Source organism: Zosterops lateralis (genome assembly GCF_965231275.1).
Source record: "Zosterops lateralis genome assembly, chromosome: 9".
Lineage (NCBI taxonomy): Eukaryota > Metazoa > Chordata > Aves > Passeriformes > Zosteropidae > Zosterops > Zosterops lateralis.
In genome coordinates, this window is record NC_139769.1 from 27373000 (window position 1) to 27390089 (window position 17090).

The 17090-nt window shown below is 56.9% G+C and overlaps 1 protein-coding gene across 1 annotated transcript in view; it reads right to left on the reverse strand.

Annotated features, from left to right (window-relative positions):
• The window catches only part of ASTN1 (astrotactin 1), a gene marked incomplete at its 3' end in the record, with an annotated part of 52718 nt that extends 45159 nt beyond the window's left edge, over positions 1 to 7559 (reverse strand). The window contains exon 1 of the mRNA XM_083867078.1: positions 7232 to 7559. Coding sequence (XP_083723204.1) covers positions 7232 to 7514 — 283 coding nt within the window. The 5' untranslated portion in view covers positions 7515 to 7559. The remainder of the gene's footprint in view (positions 1 to 7231) is intronic.
• Positions 7560 to 17090: the final 9531 nt, after the last annotated feature.

Sequence of the window (17090 nt, forward strand, 5' to 3'; positions counted from 1 at the left end):
TGCAGCCCAGGAGCAAATGCCTCTAGCACATGGACAGGTGGGCAGAGGTGAGACAGTGGCATCAGGGCTTCAGTATGGCTGCCCAAGGGTCCCCTCCAGCAGTGGAACCACAGCCAATTCCAAAGGTGTAAAACCAGAAATCTTTGGGGGTGTTTGACAGGTGCCCACATGGTCAGCCCAGTCCCCAAAACTGGGACAGGTCTCAGGGCAGGAACAGGACCAAGCCTGAGCATCCCTGCCTGGACATGGATTGAGACATTCAAGAAGGGAGACAAAACAGGGGACCAGGAGCCCCCTTGGCTGAGTGCTGGTTCCCTGCCCAACCTGCCCGACCCTGCCAGCCCCCTGGAAAGGCCCAGCAGCCCCACATCTCAGTCCCCTCACTGCTTTCTGGGTCAGTGAGATCCCCTCCCAGCCCTGCTGCCGCTGGAGCCAGCTGAATGCGCCGTTGCTGTGGCAACGGGTTCCCAGAGACGAAATCCTTATTCCTTACTTTTTTTTTTCTCACTGGTTAAGGAAAAAAAATATACAAGAGGCCCTGTATATCCTCCATGTCACCAGAATGTCCATGCCCAGCAAGAGAGTGAGTCTGCAATGGGCACGGCACTGGGACAAGGTGTCTGTGAGGATGGGGACGTGTACACTGTGCTTCCCTCCTGAGCTCCCATCGCCCCCAGTTTGGCCACAGGGGACTCCCTGCTCCTCCCTGGGATGCTGTCAGCTTTCCTGCAGCATTTCCCACCCTGCCATGAGGTTTTAAGGGCTGCCCCTACTCATAAGTGAGGTTGGTGCTGGGCTCCATTGCCTGGAAGAGGGAATGGTACCAGGAATGGGGTGTCCCTGGTGCTTCAGTAGCTCTGTGCAAGTCACCTCACTGCAGGCTCTGGACCCAGCTGGAAAAGGGATGTGGTTACACTGTGTGGACAAGAGGAGGGGCTGGAATGGGGCCCCACCAGCAGTTTTCAGCCAATTATTAAATGAGCTATTAGATATTGCTATTAGATGAGCATGTCCTGCCCCACCAGGTGCTCCAGCGTAGGATGCATCCCCTTGATAGATCCCTCTCTGCTTTGCTGGAAACTCTGGAGGCCCCCAAGCCTTGGGGACAGACATCTCACACAGCAGACCAGACAGCCAGCAGCACTCTAGGGGCTACAACAATGTTCCACCACCAGCAGCAACCACTCCAGGAGGAAGTAGCAAGGGACACTCCTGGATTTTCAGTAGGCAGACACCCCAAGCATCCATCTCAAATTCATGGAAACAGGGTTCAGACCCCAGTCAGGTGATCAGCTGCTGGCAGCAGGGAGGAATTCAGTGAATCCTCCTGCCAGGATGGGGGTTGCTAAGGGGCAGGAGGGCAGCTGAGATGGGGTGTTTTGGGTTCCCTTCCCCACCCCAGCTCCTGGGACCTCCCCAGGTGAATCCCCCGGCTGCCTTCCAAGCCACCCAGCAGGAAAATGACAGCAGCTGTCCCCTGGCTGGGCCTGCCAGAGCACAGATCACACCAGCAGGTTTCAGAGCATGCACAGATCACACCAGCAGGTTTCAGAGCATGCGACAGTGTCCAGGATCAAAGCCAAGTTCAATTAATGGCTCACAATCTTATTAGAGAAATTATTTCAGGATCTCGAGTAAAAGTCCGATATATCCACTCCATTCCATTAGTCAGGCTCATTTAGTAATTCAATCAATCTAAGCGAGGCAATTGAGCTCCCTTGGTATAATTTAACTTGGTTATTCTCTAGGTACTTTAGAATTTCTTAATATTTGCTTCATTATTTCACCATTACACCTATTCCCTGGTGCAAGGTTCACTCTGGGGGCCCCATGGTGGAGACAGCCCTGCTGCAGCCCTCTGCAACAGTCTGCTCCCATGAGATGGTGACATATGATGGGAAGGGGGCCTCTGGTGGGGCTGCCCCTGGGAATTAAGTCAAGCCAGGGAATGGCACTGCAACACCCCAAGAGTTGCTTCCCACCATGGAGAGCTGGCACCAAAGATCTGCCCTGTGTGCCAACAGCTTTGGGTCCCACAGCCAGCATCCAGATCTAGGTGACAGGAACAAAGCTCAACAGGATGCTCTTCTCACTTGACATGGAACTGGAAAAAAGTGTGGGATAATGCAACCTTGCAGCCTCTTGGCTCCTGCTTGCCTCCTCCAGGGCCCTTTAGGAGCTGGGGGCAGAGGACAGAGCAGGAGGACACCATCTCCAGCAGTCCACAGCAGCAGGGGGATGTGTGGGATGAGGATGAGAGCTGATGGGTGTCACATCTGGCCAGAGCCGGGGCGGGTGGGCGCTCCAGTGGCCGTCACCCCGATTAGCAGCAGCCACATCCCTCCCTGATCTGCCTCATATCCCTGCAACCCCCCCCTCTGCTATCCTGTTATTAACCCAGAGAAGTCAGGGCCAGAGCCTCCAGCAGTAGAGCCAAGAGCTTAGCTAGGATTTAGCAAAAAAAAAAAATTGATTAGATATTTCGGGGAGATATTCAAGAGCAGTTAAATATGCCCAGCTCATCGGTGCCTTTGAAAAATCTCACCCCTCTAAAAAATTAGAATTGATTTTGTATTTAAAAAGGAATCTATTTAATTTAAAAGTAAGATAATTTGAAATCATGACAGCTTGTATTAAGGCTGGAGTTTATGATAATCTATTAAAGTCATTGAAGTTAAGAACCGTCTCCCATCCTCTGCTGCTGAGGCTCCCGGGAGGGCAGTGGGGAGTGGGAAGTGGGGAGATGAGGGGCTGCACTGTCCTATTTCAGAGCACACCAACTGGGCTGGGAACCTGGAGAGGCAGAAGCAGCTCCTTCAGCTCCTCCACGCTCAAAAGAAAAAAAAAAATACCAGCATGCAAAAAAACCATCCAGTATTTCAAGATCTTGAAATATCTGGCACCCAGAAAGCACGAGTTCAACCTGTCAGCTCTGCTTCCTCATTTCTCAAGTCGATTTTACTCTCAAAAAGGTATTTCAAGACTTTACTTTTCAAACATTTATTGCATTACAGAGAAGGCGAAGGAGTCAAAGACACCGTCTTTGGCGGGGCTTTTAATTGCATCACAAATCTCCGTTGAGCCCAAGGGGCTGAGGGAAGCCAGGATGCTCATAAATACCCCTCGTGCTGCTTTATAACCTGCAAAGGATGGGGCCCAAAAAAAATTAGCAGCCTGCAGGAGTGTGAATCCAGTTAATGACATATCAAATGTGGCTAGATGCTGCCGAGCCAAGCAGTGAGGGAGAAGGGGGTGTGAAGGCGAGCGGACAGGGAATATTGAGCTGCAAATTAGCATTTCTTAATGGCCACCAACCAGCAAAACGCTTCCTCCCTTCAGGAAAAAAATACAACTAACGCCACAAACACAAAACAAGATGAAAGGCCACCACTCCAAATGAAGGTTTGCTTGATTTACAGCAGGATGAGAGCAGGATGAAAGCAGGTGACACTAAATGCAGGCAGCCTGGTGCACAGCAAGCGGCCCCATCCCGGCTCCCACACCCTCAGCACTTCCCAAAAATTCAGGAGGTGGGAGAAAACCCTACAGTAAAATGGGGAGATGGTGTTGGAGTCCCTTTGGGGATAAACATATAAACCACTGTGGGGTTTATTGTGAGAGCCCTGAGCTGCTCCCAAGCAAACGCAGGCAGTGAGGCAGCACATGTGCAAGAAGGCAGCCAGCGCAGTTAAAACTTGCTCCACTCATTAGCAAAAAGAGCTGCAAAGCAGGGAAAAGCCTTGTCCAAGCATCTCACCTCCTCCTAGAGCAGAAGTCATAACCCCACAGACAGCCCATCTGCTTTTGGAGGGACAGAGGAGCGGACAGCAGGTCCCCATGTTTGGGAGGTCTGAGCACCAAGGCACTCACAGCTGTCGCTGGCACTGGGATGGACACAGCAGGGAGGGTGAGACCCAGCAAAGGTGCAAAGAAAGCAGGCAGCAAGCACTGCCTCACCCTCTTGTGTAAAGATAAATATAAAGCCCATCATTAATTTATGTTACTGGAGCTTCCCATCGGGGGTTATCAGGGGTCAGGATCACAGCCATTTTTGGCGTGCCTAGTTCAACATCTCCCCCCAGCACTTCAGCTTTAACAAGCACCACACATGGCTCTCCAAAAGACCCCAGCACATCCTGAGTTGGGAGAAAAATCCATGCATCCATCAGTGGGATGCCTGCTTTGGCCACTGTGGCAGGGAGGTGTCACCAAGGCAGGGGAACCACACATGCTAGTGTCCATGAAAACTTGCCAATCTCAAAAAACCCTGAATTACTTAGGAAGAATTTGAGGGAGACTGGAGGTCTCCCACCATCCTCTGGCTCCCTGATCCAGACCCTCTCCCAGCTGCTCCTCTCACTCACTCCCCTACTGCAGCCACCTACCTGCATGCTCACACCCTCTCTGAGGGGAAACTGAGGCATGGGGAGACCCCCCATAAGGGAGCCAAGGTGCCACTGCCATGAGCTTCTGTGGAGCACTTCATGGTGCTTCCAGCCCAAAACTAGGCCCTTCCTGATCAGGGGCAGCACCTGGGTCTGGTCCAAGCCTGTCAGCCAGGGTAGTAGCTTACCTTCCCTTGGGAACCCCTTTTCTGCGCAGAAGCTCTAGACCTGAAAACCACCAGAGCAGAGGAAGCAGCTGCCCAGTTCCCCCTGGTTCAGACGCTGAACCAGACCAGTGGTGTGTGGGGATTATCCCCCACTCCAAAATATTATTTATAATACATTCAAACCCAGCGAGGTGGGTGCAATTAACGGGTCTGGAGTTTGCCAGGGATGGTGCAAGCAGCACTGTGTGAAGCCACATTTCTGGAAAGATGCTCAAACACACACTCCAGTCCCTGCATGAGGGCTTGTAAAAACACAAACAGCCACTCACACCAGTTCCAGGCATCAACCTGACACAGCCATGCCCCCAGCAAGTGTGCAGTGACAGCACTGATGCTCTTGGGTATTTGGGGCAGGGGAGCCTCCAGATCCAGAGGTTGCAGCCTCTGAGTTGCCAAGTCTGGGCCTTAAAAGACTTCTGTGTATTTCAGAGCTTCTGCCATGCAAAAACAGTGTCCAGGCTAATAGTGGTGGTAGTAGTAGTAGCAATAACAATAATAATAACTACAAAAATTATAATAATAAAAACAACACCCCCACATGGTAAAACAGCACAGAACAGTAACACCCACAGATGGCAAAGGGGCCAAGCCAGCCTCAGGGCAAGCCCTTGTCTCACAGGAGAGGGGAAGATGTAACATGGCATTTCCCAGAAGTCACCAAGCCAAACCCTTGGCTAAAAGGGGACCCACAAGGTGCCCCCTCTTGCCAGCCCAGCCCCAGCATTCCAGGCAGGAAGACTTGAACTGGGATCACCTCTGTGTCTCCACAGCCCAAAGCCCTGCACACTGGGGGCTGGAATAACACCATGCACGGTCATGTTTTTGGGAGATCAATGTCCCAAGCAGCACTGCCCCAGAGAGCCTGGCCAGCACCAGGACATCAGGGTGCTCTGGCACAGGGCTTGTCATCCTTCTGTTTGCCTGGCAAAACCAAACCCTTGCCAGGCATCATCAATGCAGTGGGGGCTGCCAGGGCAGGCAGCTTCTTTCCCGTGCTGCCCAGTGTGTGGTACCTCATGGATTTGAAAATTCCCTGAGGAAAACCCGACAGTATGGGCTGGGGTCATGCCCGGGAACCTCCTCCCGATCTCCACCCAGGTGGTCCCTGCTGGCAGCACCCGAGATCCCGGGGCCCATCGGGGTCTGGCTCCACGGGATGGGCTCGGAGGGGGGCAGGGGACAAGCCCTGGGGTGGCCTCGGGGACATCACGGGGCGGGGGCTGGCGGCCATCCCCAGCATCCGCAGCGCCGCTGCCTTGTTGCCACAGCAACGCTCTCGGGCCTCCGCCGCAGCATCCCGCAGCATCCCGCAGCACGGGGCTCGGGCCCGAGACGGGGACACGGCCCAGCCCTCCCCACACAGCCCCCACTCCGGACAGACACCCCCGGCTGTCCCCACACCCTCCCCACGGTACAGCAGCCCCAGGCCTGTCTCTGCCGCCCTCCCGGGAGAAGGGGGACGCCCCCCAGCAGCCAGGGCTGCCCCAAGCCCACCCAGCCAGCAGGACCGGGGGGGTTAGCATGTGGAGGGGTCCACAGGCCATGGAAGTGATGAGCTGCTGGGAAATAAACCCAGTCTGGGGTCACTGCTATACACGAGGGTGGTACAGCAGGGCAATGTCACATCAAGCAACACACCAGGTCCCCATTTGTGGGCCAACACCCAAACAAGGGTGGCATTTTGAGAACTTCACGGGACACCCAAGGTGCAGCCAGAGAAGCAACAGATGGACAAGGCTTGCAGGAGGTGACACAGCTGCTGTGGGGCTGTAGGGAAGTGATGGTGGCATTTTCCCAGGGCAGGATGTTATGTGTGGGCAAGGAACTGACGTTCTTCACCAATGTCACCAAAAATGAAACATCTCAGTGACTTGTCCCAGGTGGTGAGGAGGGAAGCAGGGCCCTGCAGACAAGAGGTGGAGGCCTCACTCTGCATAAACAAAGAGGGAAATTGTTGGGGTTTTTCTGGTGGAAGAAAAATTAAGGAGCCCATGAGATAAGGGCAGATAAGCCTCACCCAGAGGATGAAGAGCAGGTGGGAACCACCCAGACCTTGTGAAGAGGCCAGAGCCCAAAACCTGGGGGCAGAAGCATGGGAGGCAGCAGGCACAGGCAGGATGGGATACACCGGGCAGCGGAGTGTTTTTCCATCAGGCTGCAGCAAAGGTGACTCTGCTCAGGGGCAGACAAAGCAGAAACCCTCGTCACCTCCAGCCGGGCCCGCGAGGAGCAGACTGCGGGCCTCCCGCCAGCACAAGCCGCCGGTGGCCATCGATCGAGCCGGGGACGAGCCCCGCGGGTGACAACGCGGGCGCGCACGGAGCCCGCCAGGCCCGCGGCACCTCGGCCAGGATGCTGCAGCGGGGCTGTGCGGCCCCGGGGCGGGATGTGCAGCGGCCGAGGCGGCCCCGGGGCGGGATGTGCAGCGGCCGAGGCGGCCCCGGGGCGGGATGTGCAGCGGCCGAGGCGGCCCCGGGGCGGGATGTGCAGCGGGGCTGTGCGGCCCCGGGCCCGGCCGCCGCCCGCCGGTGCGGCACGGCAGGGCAGGGCAGGGCAGGGCAGGGAGGAGCCCCCGCCGCCGGGGATGCTCGGGGCCCCGCCGCGCCCCCGCAGGCTCACCCAGCACGAAGTAGGGCAGCTCCGTGTTCTCCAGGTCATCCACCACCACCATCTCGCCGGGGAAATCGTTGCGGACCGAGAAGAGCAGCTTGGGCTCGGCGGCCGAGGGGCCGTGCATGATGCTGAGGTCGTTCTCCCGCAGGAAGGGCAGCGCCGACACGGTGATGCTCTTCAGCTTGCACTCCAGCTCCTTGGCCGCCGCCTCCGCCGCCGCCTCGGCGGGGCCGCTGCCCGCGGCCAGGCAGCAGCCGGCCAGCAGCGAGCACAGCCCGGCCAAAGCCATCTTGGAGCCCCGCGCCGCTGCCGGCGCCGGGCGGGAGGCGGCGAGGGGCGGGGACCGAGGACCGGCACCTCCCCGTGCGGCGCGGCGCGGCTCGGCTCGGCACGGCTCGGCACGGCTCGGCTCGGCACGGCTCGGCACGGCACGGCACGGCTCGGCACGGCTCGGCTCGGCACGGCTCGGCACGGCTCGGCACGGCTCGGCTCGGCACGGCTCGGCACGGCACGGCACGGCTCGGCACGGCTCGGCTCGGCACGGCTCGGCACGGCTCGGCACGGCTCGGCGCGGCACGGCTCGGCACGGCTCGGCACGGCTCGGCTCGGCACGGCTCGGCACGGCTCGGCACGGCTCGGCGCGGCACGGCTCGGCACGGCTCGGCACGGCTCGGCTCGGCACGGCTCGCCCTCCGCGGGCCCCCGCCTCCCCCGACCGCCCCTTACCCCGGGTCCCCCGGCCCAGCCCCGGGAAAGCGGGAGAGCTGCGGAGCGATGCGGCGGCGGGAGGGATGCGGGGCTGCCCGGCCTCCTGCTGCGCCCAGGACAGCCTGCGGGTACCACCTCCCTGCCCGGGGTAAATCACAGACCTCCGAAACCCCCCACCTCCGAAACCCCGCACCTCCGAAATCCTGCACCTCCGAAACCCCGGACTTCAAAAATCCCGGGGGAAATCCCATGAGATGTCATGGAACCCAAAGCCCCAGAAGTCACTGATCTCCAAAATCTCAGAAGTCACAGAGAGACCTCCAAAATAAGTCCCAGGAGAAGCCATGGACCCCCAAAGTCCTAGAAGAAGTCACAGACCTCCAAATTCCCCAAGCCCATATTAAATATAAATAATTGTCAGTACATCTGCATGTGTGTATACATATATGTGTGTGTATATATATATATATATATATATATATATATATATGTACATATTTATATGTATATGGAGTGTAAAGGCAACCCCAAAGCTGACGGATTTGGAATTTTTTTGCCAGATCTGGATGCTTCTTATTTTCACCCTGTTTAAGTGAGCACAAAGCAGCACTGACAGCCTGTCTGACAGCCACATCTTCCTGCAGACACCTGTGGTCCCCACTGCAGCCAAAATCTTCTGATGGAAAATGTCCTCTTCTTCCACTCTGGGGGAAATTCCCAGTCCTCATCCCAGCAGGAATACATGGTGATCTGCTGGTTTATCCCTTGGGATTCTCCTGACTGCAGACAGCTCTGGAATAGGGTGTGGAGGCATCAGAGAGCTCCCACCCCACTCCACAGCTCCACACCGTCTCCTCATGGGGACACAGCCCCATCCCACCTGGCACCTCCAAAGAAAAAAAGAAAATCACACACAGCAGATTTTTTTTTTCTTTTGCAGAGCTCTCCAGCTCCTTCTGTAAGGGTTTCCCTAAATTCCTCCTCCCCCATGTGTGCCAGCTGTGAAGCTTAACACTCCCCAGGGTCAGCATTGAGGGGGGACAGGGCTGTGCCCCACACACCCCAAGCAGTGGCTGCTTTTCCCCAGACTGATCTGTATTTTTAACTTCCACGACACCTTGGGCAGGAAGAACTATGTTCATGAGAAATTACCCATCTTCAACAACCAGAGTGAAGCACTGAACTAAACCAGTGGGGATGCAGTGGGGTGTGTTTCAGCAATGCTGTCTCCCTCCAGCACCAACTGGCTCAGAATCAGGAGGAATAAAAAAGAAAAGGGAAAGCTGAGGAAGGAAAATCAGAAAAAAAAAAAAAAAAAAAAAAAAAAAAAAAAAAAAAAAAAAAAAAAAAAAGAGTGGTGTTTTGTAGGATGTGGCCCTCCTTTTGTGTTCCTTTCGGGGAGCACAGGGAAATCCCATTGGATGACCTCCCAAAGGCCTTTTCACTGCTCTTCTTTCACCACAAACTCATTAAAAGAACCTTTTCCATTTTGAAAATATATATATTTAAAAAAAGAAGGTGCAATTGCATTATTATAGGGTGTCTCCTACAAGGCTCTTTCCACCCTCCCGTTTGGAAAGGGGCTGTGCCCCCAGGAGCAGTGCTGGAATGAATGTAAGGAAGAGCAAGGAAGAGCAAGGAAGGGGTTTGGTGGGAGGTGTGAAGAACACAGACGGATAAATAGAACATGTATTAAAAAAAGCATCCGAGAACACTAAATGTGGTGGCACTGCTGCTCACCGGGAATGGCCGGCACTGGAGCCCGCCCGGAGAACCTGCCAACGTAGATCCCTGAAAGTGCTCCAGGTCAGTGGGGCTTGGAGCGACCTGGTCTGATGGAAAGTGTCCCTGCCCATGACGGGAACGGGATGGTCTACGGTCCCTTCCAACCCCCCATTCCCCATCCCGGACATCCCGGGATGAACTCTCGGGTCCATTCCCGTCCCCATTCCCCATCCCGGGATGATCTCTCGGGTCCATTCCCATGCCCCATTCACCATCCCGGGATGATCTCTCGGGTCCATTCCCATGCCCCATTCCCCATCCCGGGATGGTCTCTCGGGTCCATTCCCATGCCCCATTCCCCATCCCGGACATCCCGGGATGGTCTCTCGGGTCCATTCCCATGCCCCATTCTCCATCCCGGGATGGTGTCTCGGGTCCATTCCCATGCCTCATTCCCCATTCCCCATCCCGGGATGATCTCTCGGGTCCATTCCCATGCCCCATTCCCCATCCCGGACATCCCGGGCTCGCTCACCCCGGGGCGGGAGGCGGGACCGGGACCCTCACGCCCCGCCCCGCCCCGCCCCTCCCGGCGAATGGGAACGCTCGGGGCTGCCGGCGGCGCCTGTGATTGGCTGCGGCCGCTGCATATATTATGTCGCGGCGCGGCGGCCCCGCGGAGCGCGGCGGACCCGGCGGCAGCGGCGCGGGCGCGTCTGAGGGGAGCGCGGGATGGTGGCGGCGCCGCCGGGGCCCTCCCGCCCGCCCGCACATGGCGCGGCCCGGAGGCGGCGGCGGGGCAGCGCCCGGGGCCGCTGAGCCGGAGCGGATCGGAGCGGGACGCCGAGGAGAGGCGGCCGGTGCCCCGCCGGCGCTGATTCGGAGCCTGGGGTGAGTGTGCGGGCCCGCGGGGGGGAGTTGGGGACGGGGCTGGAGCCGGCGTGGGGATCCCGCGGGCGGGGGGGCAAGGAGAGGTGCAGGGCGAGCGGCGGCCCCGCAAGGGCGGAGAGCCCGGGTGCCGAGGCCGGCTCGCTCGGTGACCTTGGTCAAGTTGTGTCCCCGCTCCGGGCTCGGTTCGCAGCCCCCCGGGAGCAGGGGAAGGCATTGGCTCCTTCCCGGGGGCAGCCACGGCGCCGCGGGCCCGGCAGCTGAGGGGCGGCTGCCACCGGCCCTCGGGACCGGGCACGGCGGGCTACCGGGATAAACGGGATGCCCGGGATGCCGGGACCTGCTGCTGTGTGCCGAGTGCGCTGCTCCCTGCCAAATGCCGCTGTGAGACATCCCGGCCCGCCGGGACCGGGGGAGATGCCCCCGCAAACGTTAAACCCCCACATTTCTCCGCCGGGCACCGATCGATCGATCAATAGCCTGTGGGGGAATCGCCCGTCCCCCGCACCGCGGGCCCCGCTCCACCGCCCGGAGCATCGGGTCCGTCCAGCCGCGGGTGCGGGACCCGCCGGGAGGTGTTTGCCCGCCCGGCCCGGCAGCGGCAGCTCCGGGAGCCGGGGGTCCCCGCTGCCGGGCTCCCTTCCCTCAACACTCATCTTTCCAGCAAGACACAAAACTCCGTGTCCTTAAAGCGCTGGAGAGCATCAGCTCCCGGCGCAGCGATGCTCGCCCTGCCCTGTCCCTCCCCAGGGGAGCCGCGTGTCGCTGCCCCGGGGCGGCGGTGGCGGGTCCCGGGGTGTCCCCCCGCGGTCCCGGGGTGTCCCCCCGCGGTCCCGGGCCGGGCACTCCCAGCCGGGGCGCTGCGGGGCCGGGTGCGACCTGCCGGCAGATGTCAGTGTCCCCTCTCTGTCGGCAGCCAGGAGGGTCCCTGCCAGCCCCGGAGATGTTGCAAGGAGCCCCCTGCACTTTTCTCAAAGCGGAGCTGGTTTTGGTGGCGGTTCAGTGACAGTTTGGGGACCTGGGGAGCAGCAGGGTGCTGGGAAGGGGAGTGGCAACACTCTGACACCCCAGAGGAGGGCTCCCTCTCTCTGCCCAACACCAGCCACCCCAACACCTTTATTTATCCTGTGCCGCTAACGTTGAGCTACACTTGTGCATCACTGCCCGTGTGTGCCACTTGTCACTCGTGTGAAGGCAAGGCAGGGAAGGGAAGCAGTGTTCCTCACCTTGCACTGCCCCCAGCTCCTGTATGAGGTGGCACTGGGCACGCAGGATCTGTTAGGGGGAAGGAGCCATCCTCCCTGGGGAGGAGGCTGCAGGGCTGCTCTCTTTCCCTGGCCCCTTGTGCACAGGGTTGCTCTTTCCCCCCCATCCCCTCGTGTGCAGGGATGCTCTTCCCCGGTCCCAAAGATCCTTCTGCAGGGATTCTTTGGTCTGAGAGCTCAGCACAAGGTGGGGAAAACGGAGCTGAAATTGTATTTTGCGGGGGTGAAACTGTATTTTGCACATTGCTTTATTTAAGAGGCTTTTTGCCTGTAGGTGTGAAAGTCTCGGGGGTGCAAAGCCAGAGGGCAGAACACATGGCACTGGTGTGACTCGCTGCACTCAGCTGCCATCTCCCCTGACAGTGGCCCAGGCTTCAACTCATTTGATGTCTTATGCAAATCCTGGGCTCCCTGAGTCCTGGGATTTTCTGCTATTTTCCTTTACTCTCATCTTCAAGTGTCTCGCTCTTGAGGATGTGAAGAAAAGCTAATAAAAGGAACCCAAGTCATTGAGTCCTGCAGGTTTTTCTAACTGGTCTCATGAGCTGAGAGGAGAGCAGTGACTTAGAGTCCCTTGGGCTATGGCAACTGAACGGGCTACAGAGGGTGGCTGGCGGGAGCCCGGTGGGAATCGTTCACAGCCACGGTTGTGACCTTTCAGCCCGGGAGGCTCCGAGGTGGCTGTCCCCACGCCCGCCGCCCGGAGCCGTGTCTCCGAGGCGGGCTGCCAGGTGGCTGCCAGCACCCCGCCGTGCCCGCTTTGCCAGCGATTACCGCGCTGCTGTCGCTCCGGCGGTGCCTGCTTCGCTCTCTTAATTACCCCCGCAGATCAATGAGGCCCTGGCGCTTCCTCGGGAGCGTGCGGGTACGAGCCCGGCCGTGCAGCTCCTTGCGAGCCGCGGTCGAGCCGGGGCAGGGGGCGGAGGGCACGGCGTAGGCAGGGAGAGGCAGGGCTGGCTGTAGGGGAGGTGGATCCCACGAAGCCCCAGGCGAGACTGGTGGCTCCGGAGCAATGGGAGCGTCCTGCAAAAATTGAGCCCTTTGGAATTGTCTGTCCCGAGGTGTTCAAGAGGTGGCCTGGGCGCCTGTGTGAATTCATAGATAGACATGGCTCAGCTGAGTCAATCCACTTCAGACGCTAAACTGCACTTAGCCTTTGCCCAAGCTCTTTTAAGTGGCCTTAATTTGATAAAGCTTTTCCATGTTTAATGAGAAGGTGACTCAGTGACTGGGTTTGAAGCTCATTCCCACTGAGAGGCATTCCCAGGGAGCTTGAGACCCCTCCCCATCGCTCCTGCACAGATGCACCTTTGCTCCCACTGTGCCCCAGGGAGCAGGCACATCCCACAGCTCTGCCACCAACTGCTATCCTGTACCTGCCATAAACAGTGGGCTTTGCTTTGGCTCTGGGCTTCAGCTCCGTGTGGACAGAGGTAGTTCCAGAGTCCATCTGGAATCTTCCTGTTCTTCCCAACGGCACCTGGCAAATACCACTGCCCCTCTCCCCAGAGCACGCTTCCCAGTGTCTGTATCTCAAGATCTGCTCCCGCAGCATTAAAGGGCACAGATCAATGGTAATGTCCCTAACAATTAGCTAAAGTCTTAATTATCGAGCTCAGGCTGATTAGTGGTGGAGCGCGTGGCTCTGGCGATGCTGTCGGCGTGGAAGCGAGTGGGACCTCGGAGTAACTCCGACGTTATGCTGAGGATGTTGCTGCTGTTGCTGTCAGCTCCAAGAGCAGTAGAGGGAGGCTTCTGCAGCTCACCTGAGCACCCCCATCCCCATCTCACACCCCTCCTTTGGCCTCTCAACCCATTTTGGATGAGGGCACCACTGCAGAAGTGACCCACTGCCATCCCCAGGGTAGGGGGTGCCTCTAGAAATTGCCACATCTCTTTTTGAGATGTAGCTCATGACAAGTGACAGTGTGGGCCATGCATCAGCCATCACTGGAGGAACACCAGGGTGTTCTGCTACAGGCAATGGGGACACAGTGGGCTGCAAGAAGCTCAGAAGGACTTCACCCTGAAAGAGGTTGTGGTCCTAGGAAAATTTGCCAAGAATATTTGCTTTGGCACTCTTTTTCCATTGCTTTGGGGTTTTTATAGAAGGGGGAAGAGGAGAAAAAAAATTAACAAGCTGGAAGTTTTCCAACTTTTGTGATGCAAAACCCTAAATCAAAAGGAAGAAGAAAAAAAGAGTCATCAGATGCTTCTCATCAAATCTTCGTTTTTTTTGGATCAAGGAAAAGTGATTAGAAAGTTATTTCCAGCTCTAGTAGTAAGGTCAAGGGGGTTACTTGTTTCTAAAGAGCTTTACTCTCCCCAGCATCCCAGGAGGATCCTGCTGTGAGCATGTGGAGGTGCGCCCCAAAAAGCATTGCCCCAACCCCACAGAGCAGCAGTGCAGCCCCTCTTCCCCTCAAATCAGAGCCAGTTCCCCCCAGCTGTAGGGGCTGAGGACTATACAGAGCTATGGCAATATCTGCACATATTTATTTTCTATAAATCCTGATCGATAGGAGGAGATAAATTATCCCAGCTGACAGTGGTGCAGGAAAGCTGCTCCTTGGGGGATAAGCTGCTGCATAGGTCAGCACAGCCCCCACACAGGCCTTCCTTGCCCATTCCTGCCTGACTTGGGACTTCCAGTTCCTGTTGGCAAGGATGCTGGTGTGCGTCAGCGCCCGTCCCCAAGCAGGAGCTCCCTCAGAGGTGCCGGCACACATGGTGTAAATAAGAGGGACGTGTGAATAAAGGCTCATTTAGCAAGGCTGGAAACTTTGCTTCATACCAGGAGGGAATCTTCACTGATTTTGCACCAGTTTGCCCCAGCCAAGTGCTGGAAATACCAAATCCTATTTTTATTGCTCTGTAGTAAAACATGAAGTAGCCACAGGGAAAACATCCCATGCTCAGCCTCGAATCTCAGATGAGTTCCCCAGGGAAGGCATCAGAGCAGGCTGGAATGGTTTTAGCTGGTCTAGGGATCACAGCCTAAGGGAAAAGGTGGCCCAAAGTGGGTCTATCCACAGCTGTGGTGGGAAAGGGGCTTTGGAGGGAAAGGACAGCATAGGAAGCCCCTCTTGGTGAAGGCACATGGAGATGCCCCCCAGGATAGTAATGGCAAGGGGCTGGTTAGTGTTGGTGGAAGCATTTAACATCTAGGCTGATTTGATGGAAAAGACAGTGCTCTGCCTGGTGTGTCCTCCCCTGTGCTTTGAATCAAAGGAAGGATACTCCCGTGTCCTTCTGATTTACACCAGGAAAGCCTCAGGGAGAGTGGTGAAGTGACTGGTGCAAAAACCGTCTCTACCAGTCTGTGGTGGTGTGAAGCAGTGATAAATGAGGCCAATGTCCCATGGCACTTGTGGAAAAGCATCTCCTTAAACTGCTTAAAATCCCCTTTAATGGCCCCTGTAAGACCCAGGCTGTTAGAGACCTGTGTGGAGGGAGGGGGGTGAGGGACACAGCCAGGGAGCAACCCCTGCCCAGCCCCACTTCAGCTGGAGGTGGGTCAGGAGCCACTTAAAACCCATGGATGATGGCAGGGGATGAGGAGATGGGGTGTGCTGAGCCTGTTTGTGAGGCAACAGGCAGAGTCCCAGCGCACCAGATATTTAAACAAGGTGTTTTGCTGTCACAGCCATATTTAATGCTACAAGCAGCGTGTTTCCATGGGCAGGGTTTGGAAAGATGCTGTTCAAGGAAGGTTTACCCTCCCTCAGCTTCTCAGCTGAGATCCATAGTGCTGCTTTCCTCCTTGCTGTATGGGAAAGGGATCAAATCACTGAGGGTTTAGCCTATGGTTATCTGTGAGGTTTACTGCCAGACCCTGGCTCCAACCATTCTCAGGCAGCTGGTCCTGAGTCAGCACAGCAGCAGGACCCATGGCTGCAGGCACCATGAACCTGGGGGTGTTTAATCTTGAGCTTTGAGGATCCCTTTGGTTCCCAGGCCACATCAATTTTTAATTGTACCAGCAGATATTCCTGCGGAGGGGAGCAGGGTGGAGGTCTGCTTCAGGCAGGCTCTGCATCCCATCTGCCTGCTTCCCCTCAGCCCAGCTTTGGCTGCAGGCAGGGAAGCAGGGAGGGAGGATTAGGGGCAGCCAAAGTGCCTCGGCTGCTCAGCCATCACCCACACATGGCAGCACACAAGAGCTCCATGAGCCTCTGGCATTGGGTCCTGCCCCGTTTTGGGAGTGACAGATGCCCCCTCCAACACTGGAGGCACAGAGTGAGGAAACCAGCCTGGCATTGCTTTCCCCCTACTCCAGCATGGGACAGGTTGGGGCCAGGATTTGGTCACATCATGGCTGTGGGGGACTTCACGTGCCAGGAGCAGGAGGCAGTGACTGGGCTGTTATGTGGCTGCCTGCCAGGCTGGGAGAAGCCAGGGTGACACGTGAAAAAAGAGTGTGGGGGAACAACATAAGCCCTGCCTGCTGCTCCTGCCCACCCCACTGCCCTGGCACCCCAGCAGGGTGATGCGAAAGTCTCAGCTTTCGTTTCAAATTCACAGGGCCCCAGCCTCGAGGGCTAAGCAAGAAGCTGAGAAAGTGTAATCAAAGGGCACCCTTAAGGGTTTAAAAATAGAAGAGAGGGAGAAAAAAATTGAAAAAACATATTATTACATGTTAAAGCATGATGATTCATCCAGCAAAGCCCTGTTGGGGAGAACGCAGGGTTGGTGTGCGCTCAGCAGGGATGGGCATTTGGGCTCCAGCCGCCTTCCTGGAATAAAAACCATCTTCCCTGGCACTACTGCAGCAATGGGGTCCCTGTTTTGAGGCAAACAGCTGTTGTTGCCTGACAGCACCTCTGGTCTTGGCCAGACCTTGCCGCTCCCCATCTCCCATTTCCACTGGCAAATTCAGGCTCTGCCCTTGTGGTTGCTGCTGCCAGAAAAGCTCCATCTTTACTTTGCATTCAAAACACTACTTCCATTAGCCTAGCCAACCTTGGAGTGGACATCCAGCCAGCCACTAGCAGGACACAAAGAAAAGTCTAACATCAACCACACATGATTCGGTCCATACTTGGAGCAGCTCATTTTCCCAGTTCTCCATGATTATTGTTTTTCGCCCCACCTGAAATGAGTTACACATGCTCGTGACATGCGTCCCCACAGTGCAGGGTGCAGAGGCAGCCCACCATCCCCACCACACAAGGATCCCACAGCGGCAAGCTCAGCTTGGCAGGCTGATGTACAGCAGAGAAAAGCACAAAGAAAAAGCCAGAAATTCCCCCAACAGCCATCAGCCAGTATTTCACTTC